General features: G+C 42.3%; 1 protein-coding gene across 1 annotated transcript in view; it reads left to right on the top strand.

Annotated features, from left to right (window-relative positions):
• The window catches only part of C5PH8orf48 (chromosome 5p C8orf48 homolog), a 445,712-nt gene that overhangs the window by 372,177 nt on the left and 56,687 nt on the right, over positions 1–16,848 (top strand). Inside the window, exon 5 of the mRNA XM_069612536.1 lies at positions 5,967–6,119. Coding sequence (XP_069468637.1) covers positions 5,967–6,119 — 153 coding nt within the window. The remainder of the gene's footprint in view (positions 1–5,966; positions 6,120–16,848) is intronic.

Raw genomic sequence — 16,848 nt, 5'->3', positions numbered from 1 at the left:
CCCACCAGAGTGCACCAAACATGCCACAAGCCCCAACCTTGCATTCAGCTGGGTGGGCTCCAAACACCCTGCCAGGAGAGAACCCCAAGAGGAAGAATCGGAAGACTGGGGTTGGGAGGACCCCAAAACCACCTACCTTAAGAGCCGTGGATCTGCAGCCAGAGGAAGCCCACAGCCCAAAGAGATTGTTGGAAGACGAGACAACCCCTTTCTCACCAGCGGTGAGGAAAGCATGGTAACAAAAGAAGGACGAGGACACAAGCTACAAATCACCACTTATTGTCTTGCCCGAACACTAAAGATGACATCACACTCTACCATCTAAATAAAAAGAAAAGAGTCCTAGTCCATCGTAAGTACAAAACAACAACAATTAAACTAGAAAACCCTATTGCCCGCCCTCACTCTAATAACATACAAGTGAAATAGGGAAATGTAATGCAACGGAAAATCAGTGGGAAAACAAGGATGTCAGCATGGCGTATAAAGATTCTTGCCCACGTCGTATAGAACGTGGGTGGGGTGGAGCACTTGACGTATGGGCCCACTCTGCTATGTGGGTGCACCCGGGGTAGCTGGCTCGGCCCTCAAGAGCCTGCTTGGCATTCACGTACTCCATCTCAAAGTTTGGGATTTTGACCTCTCGGCTCTTCTCCCCCCCAAATCCAGGTCAGTCCCCCTGCGTTTTACAGCACCAAAACGAAGGTTCGAAGCTTTTCAGCACGAAAAAAGAAAGTTCCAAAGAAAAGTGTATTTCAAAGTCTTTATAGGCCCCGCTCAACTGGGCCACAGCCTCTTACTTTGAACTTCTTTCTTGGTTCCCCTCTCTTGGGGTCAAACCGTTTCAATTTTCTTTCTCTGGGTTCCCTTCCCCTAGCTTTATTCTTTAGCGTTTGCTATGCCTTATGGTACTTGTATGCTTTGCACAAAGTTCCAAATATCTGACCAGATTAAACAGTTTGCACAAACTTCTTAAGCTCTCTTCAGCCTTGCTTTGCCTCAATACTTTATCCACAGTTTCTGTACCTTTCTTCACACCCTACCCCTCTGGTTTTCCTTAACCAAGTCCGGATCTCGCTGAGATTGCAAAGTCTCTCCACTTTTGTCAGAATCAAAACACAGTTTTCATAGAACTTCTTCAAACACAATTCTTATTTAGGCTTCCCTCTGTGGGACTCGAGCCTGCTTGGTTCATAAAAGATTATCACAGTTCACTTCCTTTAGGCTTCCTTCTGTCGGGCTCGAGTCTAAAGAGTACAGAGTCTTTCAAATGGGTTTACTTTCATTTTCATAGAACACAACCAGTTGTTGCCAGCCAGTAACCCTAAAATGCACTCCTTGGTGGACATAAAATGTATGGTCTAAGTGTGAAACCAAAAGTACCTGGATAGACACTTCTCACAGTAGGCCTGATTCACAATATGATGATTTCATAAGTACATTTTGATGACATGATTAAAGACAGTTCCAATAAATAAACAATTAAAAATATACATTGATCATATCCACTTAAGTGGCAAGTAAAACAGAAAGATGATTGTTTTTTAAATCACAATCTGATAGTTTACAGTTATATGTGTAGAAATTATACACAACAAATCAGTTATATCCAAAAAACATTATACATTAGAGCAATCCATTTGATATGGGTCAGAATACATCAACTTAATGTGTCAATTGTGTTCTTGGATTGCTATAATCAAGCTATTTCTTTTTATAGCATATTGTCCAATAGGCACCTCTCAGATCAGTAATACCGCCTCATTTCGTAATATGGTTAATCCATCTTTGGGGCAGGGAACTTATTGTTTCTGAAAAATTCGTATTTCAACCTTAATGATCTTATGTTATCACCTAAGGAACAATGAACCTACTAGTTCAGTTCCATTGTTTGGAAATAATCTGATATATTTACTTCCATAAATTTTAAGATCACTAACCTTTGATCACTATGGGTGGGGGGTCAGTAGATGTGGGATCCTACCTGTGTGGTTAAAAATTGGTGTCATTTATCAGGAAAACAAGCACAGAGAATAGGTGTATCTAAAGCCAAAAGGTAAATGACTTAGCCTGTTTGAGTAATCACTCCAAAAGCCAGGTGGTAAGAATGCAGTCCAGCCGAGTGAGTGCTTTCATAACTGTTGAAGACAAAAAAAAGCCTCGGTATAGGACCTTCTTATTTGTAGCGCTGGGGCCCTGAGGTATCTGATCCCCCTACCACTAGCTACATATACTAGATTCCATAAAATATACCACAAGGTTTTATTGACGAAAGGCGTAATCACCTGAGGTGTTAGTGTGAATATATTTCTCATATGTGCCATTTAATGTGTAGTGTTCTGCTACACATAATATTAAGGCTGTAGCTGATAATCTCAATGATTTATCTCTCATGCTTCAAGTAGCAGAGTCATGGTGTTCTTCGTGGTGTGCGAGTAAAATGATGTGTTAGAGCATGTGAATGTTACATTGGCTGCCGTGCATAAAGCTGCCGGACAAGCTGTGTTGTAGATATTCTCTATGCGAATTATAGGACAGTAAAGTCCAGTTTACCCAGTAAAGCACAGTGAGGGGTCGAGCCGGCTGTCTGCACGCCGCAACCTGATCCACTGTGTATGTGGTTGTCATGGCGCTGGTGCGCATGCATGCCGGCGTCACGTTGCAAAGTCGCCATCTTGGTGTGGAACACGGGTTACATTTCGGTTTCGGTTTGTGATAGTGCATTTATATCGCTATCTTGTGGGGCGCCTGATAATTCTGTTATGTGGATCAATGGATCCTACAGGGTTGTGACTGATATAAAGCCGCAAGCCAGACGATCCGATTCACCAGCGCGATGCAGAGGCGTCACTCTGTGTGTTCGAGGTCAGATGTGCCGAGGCCGCAGCGTCCCCAGTCAGTAATACAATGTAGTAATGTTGAATAGCTTAGGGGCATGCAGGGAATATGGCACAAGCGCAGAGGTGAATCTGTGGTGTGCCCTATTCCTGCATCAGCTAGATGAATACCAAATTGGCATCTGGTCAAGTGATACGGTGTGGGTCCGGGGGATGTAAGAGGAAGGTTTCTGTGTCAGCGAAGACGAGAAGGGTGGACATTTGATGTAATGCAGGGTCTGTATTATTAGTGGAGACTGAAGAGCTTTATTAGCATAATCTGTGAACCGGTAGGTGGCCTCGAGACCTCCCCTATTGCACCTGAAACAATCATATCAAATTCTATATATTATTGAACCATAGTTGAAATATTAGATTGCAATCTTACCTACACTGTTGTGGCTCCCTAGCACCCCCCTTTTTTTCGGTACTTTCGTTTTCCCCAGACCACTCTGTTACTTTATTTTACAGTTCAATTTCACTCTTCATTTCAAAAAAGAACTTCAAGTCCCACAATGCCTTTAATGGGCCTTTTTATTTCCTGCTTTCTTTCTCAAATTCAATGCTCAGGTTGCCGCTCCAGCCAAACACACGCTCTCCGGAATTTCCTCTCTCTTGCTAAGACACTCCCCCGGTTAGCGCAGTGCTGGCAAGCGACTTCTCTGGAACTTTGAGTCGAGGTCAGGGTCTTCCCACTTGCCCCTCAGGCACATGGGCTTCCCTTCACATGCCATGGGTAAACAAGTACTCATGTGAACAGTCAGCAGGATATGATCTGCAATCTTTGGCTCTTGGAAGGCACAGCTCCTCAGCCCTGCTGCAGCCCTTCAATGACACAGGATCCGCATCCTGGCCCTCAGCTCCTTTCCAGACTCTCCAGGGTTCTTTAAACACTCTCCTCTGCTCATGAGCTCCTCTGGTCCACACTGCATCCCCAGCTCACTCAAAGCGTTTCTCAGTGCTCCACCTTTTATACTGACAGGGAGTGTTAATTGGAGTCAGTTGCCTGACCCTGCCTCTCCTCGTTATTGGGACAATATGAAGTCTGCCCACAGGAATCCATGGTACATTGGTTCCTATGGGCAATCTTCATAACTCTGTTCCTCTTCTTCGTCCCAGTGGTTTTGAAAGAAGGAAACGGGGAGGAAGTATGTGAGTTGTAGTTTTCTTTCATGATGGAGGAAAACTTCTGTTAGTGTTTGTCAGGGTGATGTGGGCAGATGTGTGGTTGTAGGTGATAATGTCCCATAGTGACTGCGGGAATGTCCGATAGGGATATATTTCTTCTCCTATGCCTCCCTTTAATTTTAGTACCTGTTGGAATTGGGGAGGGGGCAATGGACAGGATTCATAACAACCTATAAAGGTGGAGTAAGTGTCTGGTAGGGGTTTGTCAAAAAAGAGCAAATACCGCGTCCCTCCCGAGGGCATTCCTCCAACTGTCTCCAAGGATCTCCTGCTCTGGTGATCCTCCTGCACTGGTCCACCCCCAGGGTCTGGTTCCAAAGACGTTGGCCGTGCCCTGGCCACCCGAACAAAGAATCCCTGAGGTCCATGAGTGACAAAAGCCCACAGGTTTCTCACACAGCCCTGGAAAGGGGGAAAACACCTTCTTTGAAGAGGGAAGACTTTTTGGATTTTCTTTGGTGGAGACTTGGAAAGACATTTGGGACTTTTGATGTGCACCTGCCACCTGACTGTTGGATCTGTAGAAGTTTGGAACACTTGGCACATTCTTTGCCAAATATCTCTAGAACAAGAGTGAGAGGCCCATGTTCTTTTGAAGCCTTTTGTTGAGAATCGCACTGGCCCTTTTTCTCATGTTATAGCCTGACCTTTGGAGTTAGAAACCTGACACCTTATTTGTTGAGCTTTGTCACCATCCTTACACAATAGTTCTTTGAATATTTGTTTAAAAAACACCCTTGAAAAGTACTTTGCTGTGTAGTCCCGGGCTAAATGGTCATAGGCTACAATGTTCTACCAGCCTTGTCGAAAGTACCCAAGCCCCGTTTGCAAGTCTGTAATTTTCTGAGGGGGCAGATCCAATCACAACTGCGCTCTTTGGTCATCCTTCCAGCCCTGCTGAATTACCACCACACTGGAAAACTACATAAAGGAACGATGGGACCTGGTACCATTACACGTCTCACAAGCCCTTAGACAGTGGCCCCTATGATTATGTGCAATGGGACAGGCAGTCCTCTTTTTAGGAGCTGAGGCAAAAGTTGGAACTCAAACATTTTTCTGTACATAGTCCCCTAATAAAACTATGAAGCCTGTACTCTTGGTCTTGGTTTACTTCTTAATCGCAGTTGTCCTATTTGGCAAAGGTCAGTAGAAACCTGATGTGAGAGGAACTGATTGAAGGCCAGCTGTGGCTATAGCCATGAGCCTGCCAGAGCTGCAGCATCATAAAGAGAAGGCCAACAAATAGGGGTTGTTGCGCACCTAAGTCCAGGACAGTGACCCTTTGCAGGTGGGTGAGAATAATGTCAGTCTAAAGCGCACTTTGCCAGTCGGAGATTGATGCTAACAATCATTCTGGCCATTCATCTCGGATTTCAACTGTGATATTAGGGCCTCTTAGATTATGCCCTCACACTTCTTTTGTTGCAACCCCTATGCTGCTAATGTGGGGTGCACTTATTTATATCTTCTAGTTGCTGCCGCTACTCCCAATCCTTAAACGTCCTAAACATTAGGATGAGACTAACCCATATGACAAACGTTTGCATCCTGGCTTTGGAGGACCAGGTTTTGTCCAGAGACTTTGGGACCTCATTCCCTCTTGCTAATGTTTTGTCCTTCTGTCTCCCGTTTGCCGGTTTCATAGGACACCCAAGTTGGCCATTCCATTATGTTAGGCATGCCATAAACCTCTGACAGGTTGTGATACAACCCTTCCTGTTGCAGAAATAAAGGCGTTAAACTACATTTCTTGTGCGATGAGTGTTCTGTTATTCTCGCAAAATTACACAGGGTAATTTACGTGAGCTTGAATTTTATTTGTTCACAATGGTAAACAATTAATTGAGCTCAGCTATGTACTTCATGCTTGAACTCATTATGTACGTTGTCCTATTGCAGGCTAATGAACTCAAAATTCACGACCCCTCCAGTTGTCCTGATTGTTCTGCAAAAAAAGCAGAGCTAGCAAAAATTGACTTCATCAGACGAAGGAAAACAAAAATGGAGGGAATCCGTATTCAAGAAAAAATGGAAGAACAGATCTATCTGAAGGTAAAGTAAAACAAATAGATCGAGTGCTTACAAGATGCAACTAGTGTGCTCAAACCTCTTTTGGTACAATTTAACTTTGAACATCCCTTCTCTGTGTGTTCATTTAGTATGGGCTTGTAAAGCGCTCGACCCAGTCTGAGTTCCATTCGTTTAAAACATTTGCTCGAATCAGCTCGACTCTGTAGAGCCAGCATCTAGCTGACTATTCGATGCAAGTCGCAAAATGTGTAATTTAACTACTACGTGGTTCAAATTGGTCTGCTAGTTCTAAAATGAACAGGGTGAATGTCAATAGATGTTAATGACAATAGATGACATCTATTGTCATCTATTGTCATGCTAATATAGTCACCGCAAGTTTGTATTTTTAAGAGCTTGAGTTGAATTGACAAAGTTTAAGCTAGCTGTTTCGTATTGGTTCTCAATGCATGTTGAATTGACTGGAAGGAATCAAAGTCTCAGGTTGGTATACTTCTTGTTTCCTCTTGACTTTCTAGAAACAAGGAGTGGCTGAAAGCAAAGCTGGTGGTTCATGGGTTAGCTTCTAGAAACAGGGAGAGCTAGAGTTGGAGAAAAGGGGGAAAATAGAATCGAGAGAAGGTCAGAAAGGAGGCAGCAGGAGAGGGAGCAGAACATTAAAAACTAAAGGAAAAACCCTTTTGTGCCACAAACCCAAGATGCTCATTGCGGAGGGATGCAGCAGCCCAAAACCACACTGACTGTGCCGCTGCAACTGCCCCATACATATCCCAGAGCTGAATGGTAGATGAAGCAGGTCTGCAGCCCCTCCAGTGCCACACCCGCATGCTGCCCTTAAGCTACTGTCCCAGACACAGTCGACAGTGCTGCAACAGCTAAATATCAACAAAGCCAACGGAAAAGGTAGATTGGAAGGCCTGGCAATAATTTACTGCTTCATCCGTAAACCCCTCTCATTTATTCCTCTATTAAATGCTCTATTATGGGGACAGGCCATTTTGGGCACTGCGACAGAGGTCTCCTCTTTACATCTGCGAGCATGCCAAGGCACGTAAATAGACAGAAGGCTATAGGGCAGCCGGTCTCCAGGCCCCAGTAGGTCCCGTCACCTGTCCTGGTATTTATTTGTCCACCTGTGTAGCATCTAGCATGCCATGGTATCTGGGGAACAGTGCTTCTACAGTGGGCAAGAAGGGTGATGCTAATGTGGCACACCTGTGGCTGTTCCATGCTTCCACATGGAACCCCACCTTAACATACAGAGTGAGGCACTTTCACCCATACCCAGTTATAGATGCAAGTTTAATTTTCCCAGGATGTTTACGTTAAAAGAAAACCACTTTTTTAAAACACGAAAAAATAACTCCTAAAATGTCTTATGGCTCTCCATTGTAGAAGAATGTGCATCGAATAATCTGCATCATAGGAAAGCCTCTCTAGGAAATCCATTTCTTGAAAAATGGCTACGGGTCTCCGTTATAGAAAAGTCACAGCCTGAAATATTTTTGTGGGTCAGCTCTCAAAGAAAATACTCTATAGTTGGCTGATTAAGATGAGCGTTTTTTAATTTTATTTTACAAGAACAGGTGTGTTTAGGAATGGCATGATTCTCAGCAGCACAGTCTGTTTTCATTTAGGTTATTACACTGACTGATAACTTTCTTTCCATGGATTCTTTATTTTTTATTTTTAGTGTGATGTGGTATTAAAAAAAATAAACCTTCCACATAAAACATTTCAAAACCTGATAACGATTATTGAACACTAAAAAAATATTCTAAATGACAAATGCAATACCTAAACCTCAAAAATAAATGTCTGAACAGTAGAGCATAGCATAACTTCAAATACAAATAATTTCATGAGCACAACCAATTCATAGTAATTTGGAAACACACATAACACACTAGCCCTGTTTACAAAAAAGGTCTGGGCATAAACTAAGTAAAGTGATTTGGTGCAACTGTAAACTTTGAGGAAAACAACCTCAAATTAATAAATTACAATTCTTAAAAGTACCTTTAAACTAAAAGCATGTACAAGGAAAGGCGTTTCTGCCTTACGAAGTGGCAAGTACAAATTCATTTTACTTCTGGTTGTTTCTTTCTATGGAATCTAGCCAACTACTGTACCCTATATTCTTAGCCTTTGGCTCTTCTCCTAGGATAAGAAATATTTCTCCCAGGAAAGATACCGGCACTATTACCAGAGAGCGTTGCATTCCATTCATTAGTCTCAACCAGAATGCATCTGGCAGTATACTATCTGCAGACTGGATACATCTCCGGAAATAATAGTCTTCTGTGAACTAGAACAATATCATTTAGTACCAAATGACACAAGGTCTCCAAGTGATCCTCATTAAAAAATCCTAAGTTTCATGGGGGATATTTAAGTGAGGGCCAATAACTTCAAATGTATGTAAGATATTCCATGTAAATCTTAGGAAACGTGACCTGTACGAAGGAGATGGACATTTTTGGATATAGGTAATTGGTGATGGATAGGAAAGTCCTGCAATGACTGGTGTGATCCTTGATATTTAACGAAAGTTCACCTTATTCCATGTTAAAATGTACGCCCAGGATCTTAACCCTAACTTTAATTGTACCAATGCAATTCGGGGGAGATGCTGGGAGATCCAACACTGAACACCAAGCCTTACCTTCCAATGCAGTTAACCAATTACTGCTACTGAATTCCAGTAGTTCCAACCCATAAATATTACTTGGAGAAACTTTAGTTTTAAAGAATTCATTTAAAGGCTGGAGGTAATAGCATAGGTATTTGGACAATCCGATTTTCATTTGTATTATGAAAGTACACATTTTTACAAAACATTTGTCTTTAATGAAACACAATTGCTTCCTATTTGAGATTATAAACCCTAAACATGTGAAAAGATCTACCTCCTCAATCTTTCTATTGCTAACGTACTATTTGAAATTCTTAAATTTTATAACCCTCTTAATATAATATTAATTAATAATCGTGGTTTTTATGGGATTTGTCTCCAAATAGTTTTCTTTGCATACTCAACAAAGTAGTACAAACATTGTTGCAAAACTATTGGTGTGGTGTCTTTCCAGGGATTTTCCTAATTCCCTTTTCACAAGTGAAGCATATACAGTTATTGAAACTAAATGTTCCTGGTGGAAATGGGATTCACTCTCGTGGTTTCTGTCAATTCGTCACACAACAGTAATGCTATTGTAAAAATACAGGAGACAATCAGTATTTCGAATGTATTAGAAGACTCTCTGAATCAAACACACCCATTTCAGTTGATTATTATCCTCCTCTTCAAAATCAGGCCGTTTATGCATACATTGGTTAATGTTATATGCAACCAGGATTCCTGAATTTGATTCAGAATCTCCCCCTTGGCTTGTTTCCTTCCTAGATTGGTATACAGGAAAGCAAGGTGTCGAACATTTCCAGGACTAAGTTGAGTATGCGTCTCATGCCAATATTTCCAGCTGTTCAAATAGTCCACACATTTTCTTTCCCGCTCCCAAAAAGGCAATAATGCAGTCCTTCAAGTAATTACAGACAACAAGACTCAAGCAATGAGCAAAACATTGAATATGATGGAATTTGCCATTTCAGACAGTATTTGCAACATTATCTAACACCAAAATATGACATTGCAATTCAGAAGCTCTAGCCACTCTAAGATCACATTGTGCGAATCTTCTAAAATATTGTTTGCAGTGTGGTTTTTGCTACAAAGAGCTGGATGCAGAGAACATCCATTTTTTGTATGTAAGGGCCTATGTTGATGGTGGACTTGCTTTCTGGAGGTAAGGCTTCAGAGGAGTGCTCAGTGGGATTCAAATACAGAACCCAATGTTCAGCGACAAACATGTAATCTGACCTTTGTGCGCTTGCCAATTTATCAGCTGTCGGGTAAACAGAATGGCTTTCTCCTCCCCCAGGACAGGAAATACTGTGTTTCGCAGGCCCCCATTCAAATTCCTGCACTGCCACAGGTGGAAAATAGCTCCAGTGTGGCATTTGTACTTGGGGGTCAGGTAATTGAAAAGAGCGTTGAAACCTTACTGTACTACAACACTAAATGGCTGCAGATCCCTGATCATGAACTTTTCAGTTCTCTAGTTGATTTTGGGACATACTTTGTGGTTTTTTGCATAGTGTTCTCTTCTCACATAGGTGAGGCATAGTGTGCTGAGATTTATAAACCATTCACTGTAAAATAGACTGAAGTAGCAGAACTTGGAACGTGTTTCAGTGCTGAAGTTGCACCTATTTTCATGCTGCCCCGATTAGATCAACGTCCTTTATTAGTACTACCGCCATCAATCTCACATTTCACTACAGTTGTCTGGTGACAGCTGCCCTTTCTTTTGTCTACTACTGTTAAAAATCAATTAAATTTGGTTCTTATATCGCGCCAATGCCGGAGCCCAGTCCCTAAGGACGGGACCGGGTTTCAAACCTGTGCTGCTTGGCTTTGTCTTACTTCCGAGACCATCTTCCTGGCCAGTTTGCCACTTAGAAAGAGCCATTAGATGATATAATTCAAAATGCTACTTATGTTGTACTGAATCACCATGCCTTCTTCCCACTCTTTCTGGGTCCAAATCATACACATATCAATATGTTGCATCTTTCATGTATGCACAAAATTGACTCTGAACAATGGATTTTGAGGGTTTAAAACTGGAACCTTGAATAAATTGCCTGGATCTTCTTGACTTTTACTGCATCACTGCCACCTGATCCGGTCCAGTGTTACTCCAGCTTTTCTCGGTAGCTTGCCAGCCTCTGACCTACAGTGCTTTCCGTTACAGGATTCCTTGATTGAAAATATTGAACATGTTTAACAACTCTTTATCTTTCACTCTTCTGTCCTCCTTGATTGTGTGCTTCTGACAAACTTTACACTGCACCAATAGCGGGAGAGTCACTATCTGGCGACAAACCTTCTATACGGTTACAATTGCTAATATGTTTTGTTCTTTCAAGTAACTGGCGTTCTTTTGAAGACTTATTTGCTTCTAATTCGGAATCCTGTGTACAGCTGAGTCCAATCTAATTATTTCTCCAAATCATCTTCCTCCTCTTCCTCCCTCTCATGTCCTCAGACATTGCTGTATTTCCAGCTTTTGATTTACACCTGCAACCCCATTCTTTACTTGCAATCTGGCTTGAAGCAGTAGCCATTGACTTTGGCACTAAGAAGCATTCTCGTAAATCAAGACTTGCATGGATTCAGATTCTAAATAATTTTCAATCTATGCAAAATTAACTGAAAACAGAACGACAATCCTAAAAGGCTTCCAATGATGTCCTAAAAGTCTATTGTCAGATATTTTACTGAGCAAAAAAGTACACCCACCGTAAAAAAAGCAACTTGCTAAAATCACTTAAACTGACTCAAACATGCACTGATTTCTGTTTAATATCCCATGTCTTACAAAGAAGACAGATACTTTCTGGCCCTGACTAACACATGCATCCGTTTTCCTAAACCAATTTAAACCAAAATAAAACCCTTTTTTCAACTACAAAACTAAAGTGCAGTTTTTCAACTGGTTGGGCAGTAAAATAAAGTATGGCTATGGAAATGGAAAAATCCTCCAGTCATAGAAGTTGGGGTTTGAATCTTTGGAATTATGTTCACGCTTCAACGCAAACGGTTTGAATCATTTGTAGTGATTCAAACGTCCATTCTTCCAACAGGTTCGAATGTAAGTATCTTGGTTTCACTGAGTGTCATCATTTATTGGTGTTGCTTTCATTTTGGTGCAGGTTCAGTGTTGGAGGATGGTTGATTTACTTTGAACTTTAATCACGTTTGTTGAGTTTACTTCTATAGTGAAACAGGCATAGGTGGAGAACCCCCATAAGATGGAAGAAATCCAGTGAACCCTCTCAATTCCTCTACAATGTGCTGTGCTGGTCTAGAAACTGTTATGAGCTTTGTTGGTCACCAAAGCTAGGGCCATGCATATATGTTTGCTCCCCCCCAGTGTTATTTGCAGTTACTGATGCTCCATCGAAGCTCACGTTGCAGGTGGGTTCATCCATTTGCATTGGCGAATTGTTAATATACATTAATGCACTGATTGGGAATACTTTTTCAGTGCTTCAATAACACGAAATCTGCTAAAAGAATGGTTTAAATGGGTCGTACAAGCTGAGAAGTCGTAGACCTTTGTAAAATATATACTGATGGAGTTTACACCACACCCCACACACATTAGACTATGAGCACAGCTCCTTGTTTTTCATTTTTACTGTTAAATACAGTCCATTACGTATAGATATCTACAGTCTGAAGAAAACAGAAAGAGACCAGTAAAGAAAATGTACTGGACTACAGAGGCAGTGAGGAGGCAGCACTGCTAGTCCTATAGCAACATTGATGCTTTCAAAGACTGTAGTCCGATCCATTCCCTACTCCCCCAACATCGACCATCTGAGACAGGAACTGGATGGTTCTACCTGGGAAAGATGCAGCTGATTAAGAGAATATATTATCCATGACATAAGGAATCCATCCTTCCTTCAGCTCAGACCAAAGCCCGACAGTACCTAAAAGTGACAGCAGCTTTTTACAAACCCACATTATACTACGTAGTAGGAAAGCATAGTAGAACTGAAAGACAATACTACCCAGAGATTGATGTTATTAGACCATCCGTGAAACAAAAACACCCCCTTGAAACTCGCCCCGTCTAGAGAACCATTAGAAAAACTCCAGTACCAGTGCAATCTTTTGGTCCTATTGCATAGACACAGACTGGCCATAGTACAGAAGTGAGAATTGATCTAATTAACCCTCTTTCAACTCATATGTTGACATCAATAAACCTATTTCTGAAAAAAGAATATAAGGGGCTCAGACTGAAACATGGTTTGCAGACAGCTCAATCTTAATATTTCAGTGACGCTCTCCCACTAAGCTACACAATTATGAAAACAGAGTAGCCAACAGTGAAAGCAGGGTGTTTTAAATACGACCAGATAAGTCAATAACTTCTTTCAAACATATTGGGTCTAATCCATGGAACCTTTAGCACGGAGTCGCAGAGCGGTGCCAAGTGTTTTTATACAGAGAAAAGTCACGTTGCACCACGCAGGTAGATATCACTTTCTTCCAAGATAGAATGCAAACATTTTATTAAACAACCATAGTCCAAATGCAATTGATTGTAACAGGTTTTTCATCTAAGGGTGCACAGACGTGAGAACAGAACAGTTCCAGGAATAGTGACAAATCTGAACCTCAATGTGATTCAGGCATATAGTCCAAGGAGCCCCTGTTCTACCCCCGCCCCCAAAGCTAGTTACACGATAGACTTAGTTTTAACATATGACACCAAGGTCACAGAGGTATTGCTAAACATAAGCTGTAATCAGAACTTCTGTGTGTTCCCCTGAAATCACTCTGAGACAAACCATAAGCTTGCAATACAGCTAGACACTAATCAATAAAAGAAATGAGATTGAGTTCCAAAACAATGTATACGACAAAATTAGGACTAAGTCTCGAGATGGGTCAGATGAGAGCCAATCTTAGAAAGGAACGGTGTGGACCGGCACTACTTCAGTAGGCATCTTCCAGAAACCTGAAAACACCCTTTTCTGGAAAAATAGCCAATGAGGAAAATCTGATGAAACAATCAGACGCCAGATTGTAGTAATCGCTACGGCATTAGGCACAATAACAGACTACCAAATAATATATGACATAAACACATGCATCTTCTTCTTGTGCTCTTTTAATGGTGCTTCTGTTCTGTACCGATAAAAGGGCAGAGAACGCACCCAATGCATTTCGGACGGAAGGTCCATTATTGGGGTTAGCTGGCAATTTTCTCTATTACCAGGTGGACAAAAAACAACAATGTATTAAAAAATGTCACAAATGCCTTGGTTCACATATAGTATGATCATAGGAACCGCTATGCTTAAGGTCTGTTCTGAGGATCAGGGTGTCTCCAGAGTGTGTGTGCAGACCTACTATGAAGCGCATGCCACAGTATGAAGCATACGCTTCATAGTAGGTGATGATGGACCTTCCCTCCAAAAAACATTGGCTGCAGTCTCTGCCATTTTCTCTAAAAAGAACAGATGCACCATTAAAAGATCACATGAAGAAGATTGGCTTCTCCAGATCTGATGATTACGTCATCAGATTTTCCACGTAAACTACCTTAGAAACCCTCCATCTTGACTGTTAAAAAACGAAAACTTAGGCAGAGTTGAAAAGAAACCATAATTATTGGAATGAAAAGCTGTCACAAAGGAGCAGGCAGCTAAATGGAACATATATTTGCTGATGCTAAACTGAGATAGGCAACATTCAGCGCTTGATAGAAAGGTCAGCTACAAAACAGTTAAATTGGAATAAACACTCCAATGTCATCAATAATGCATCCAATCGGAAAATTTACTTTCTTTAGCATTTTCTGTCATCTAAGTAGTAAGTGGGCTATTCCATGTATGACTAAACAAAACTGTCTGAACCTGCTTTTATTTTTCGACTCACAAATAGCAAAAATTAGGGGCCTTGTTTAATGACCCAGAAATATTTCCTGTGTGGATGTAGGATTTAAGACCAACACATCTCTTTGGTCCACCTTTCATCTAATCTACAGTCCTCATTAATATCCATAAAACCATGGAGAAGAAAGACCTTATGATGCAGGCATAGACAGCAAGAGCTCCGGTTATACCAGCTGAGCCGTGGATAGCATCCCGCAATGGAAAGATTTTCTGGTGGGTGCCATAGAGTGAGCTGCTAGTGATATGCTTGAAAGAGATTTACATCGAAACAATCTGCTAATATCCATAAAACCATGAAGAAGAAAGACCCGATGATGCAAAGAGTGAAATTTAGCCATCAAGTGTGAAGAATGAATAGTTCCCTTGTTGTCAGATGATACAAAACGATCAGGAAACTCTCACACCACTGCACTTTAGTCTTTGAACATCACAATCGACCTACAGGATAAACAATCTGACTTAGTACAACAATTTGAAACAAGAATATCAAAAATTGAAAGGGTTGAGGAAATATATAAGAATGCCAAAGATGTTTAAATCTAATTATTGTAATTTCCCAGTATAGTTAGGAATATTAAACAATGGAAAGTTTTTCCGACAGTTTGGTAAGTTAAACATGTTCCAGAACTTGCAGATAAGGACTGTTCATTTGCTACGGTCATTCCATATCCCGAAAGCTAGCCAATATCCAAGATCAATTGTTGTGAGCTTTCAGGATTATCACAAGATCTGATATTGGCCAAAAACATTGGGACAAGAGTAAAAACAGAGTTCATTTTCACAATCCAAAGTTTCCTTATTGTGTGTTAAGACTGCCAGCAGACAACAAGAAATAAGGTCCCTTAACCCAGCGATTGGAGCCACTGGAGTGGAGGCACCATTTATTCATTTTGGTAGTCTTGAGGTTTTATGGTAAGGAAAGAACAGTATCCTTAATAACATGGAAGATGCAAAAGTGTTTCTTTGCCAAATTAGTAAGAAGGACTGGGTTTGGTTATTCAATACTGTTGGTGATTGAAAAGGGACACCTGACTCTTATCTTTCAGTTGAAGTTGTGATGATGCAGGTGGTGCTGTTGCGCATGAGCCAGGCTCTTCTGTAGAGCTCTGGCGCCCGTGGCGACTGTTCACCGCTCTTGACTGTCATTTTTCCAGAGCCCACTGCAAGATTTCTGTGCCGCAGAGTGAGCGCCTTTCTTTACGGGGTTTCCCGCTCTGCAAGGCTCTGTCTTCACCCTGATTTCGGTGCCTGATGGTCAGGCATGATGCAGGGCTCAAAATGGCAGTCCGGTGCCCAATCTAAAGTCCACAAACGTTGCTGCACCCGTGCCAGGTGGCGGCCCATAAAGCAAAGGCAGTGGAAACCACTGCTGGTGTGCCTTTTGGGGACCCTGGGACCCAGGCCGTGAATACTGGTGGAAGCGCGGCCAGATGGACAAAATCCTGCCGATGAGCCCCTGTAGCGCTGGCTGCCGGCTACACCTGAGGCTGGAGGAGAGTATGCTAGACCAGGCCTGAGAATATCACATTGCACCCACGCTGACACATGTTAAACTGCACCTAGGAGGAGCTTCAGTCCTGATCCCCACATTTGGTCTTTGTTGGGTGGATTATCCCCCCTCCCTCGGGCAGTTTGTAAGAGGGAGGCGTGGACACTGTGGATCCCTGTACGCCTCTATGCACACCAGCCACTGCGCTGACTGGACCTTATTAATTGGCCAGACCCCTGGCTTATTTGTGTACATACTGACACGCAGTGTGTCAAACGGTGGCGTGTCAATTATCCTCCTGCCCCCCAAAAACCTGGTGCTGCCCCCTTCGGTGCCCCATCTTGCATGCTGGGGAAGGGGTCACGTCTGCGACTGCGTGCGGTACACTAGTAGCGCTGGTTTCCTCAGCTAGATCTACGGGCCATCACTACTGGCATTGGTAATCACAGGCCCCAGGTATACTGGCCTCCCGCTGGCAACTCATAACCCCAGTTCACACGCACACCAGGTCAGCACATTGCAAGGGGGTGCCTGCGGTGCTCCTGCTGCCTGCTGCAGCCTCTTGTGCATTGCTATATATGAGGGAGGTGGCGCTCAGCCACCGGAAGTACTAGAGATACGCTCCCTGCTGCTAGCGCTCAGTAGTGTTGCTGGTGTTCCGCGCTACCTGCCCCTGCACTGATACCCTTACTGCCTACCTTGTGATAGGGGGTCACTACTATT

Source organism: Ambystoma mexicanum, chromosome 5p (genome assembly GCF_040938575.1).
Source record: "Ambystoma mexicanum isolate Mex_15411 chromosome 5p, UKY_AmexF1_1, whole genome shotgun sequence".
Classification (NCBI taxonomy): domain Eukaryota; kingdom Metazoa; phylum Chordata; class Amphibia; order Caudata; family Ambystomatidae; genus Ambystoma; species Ambystoma mexicanum.
This window is presented reverse-complemented; position numbering and strand designations above follow the sequence as displayed.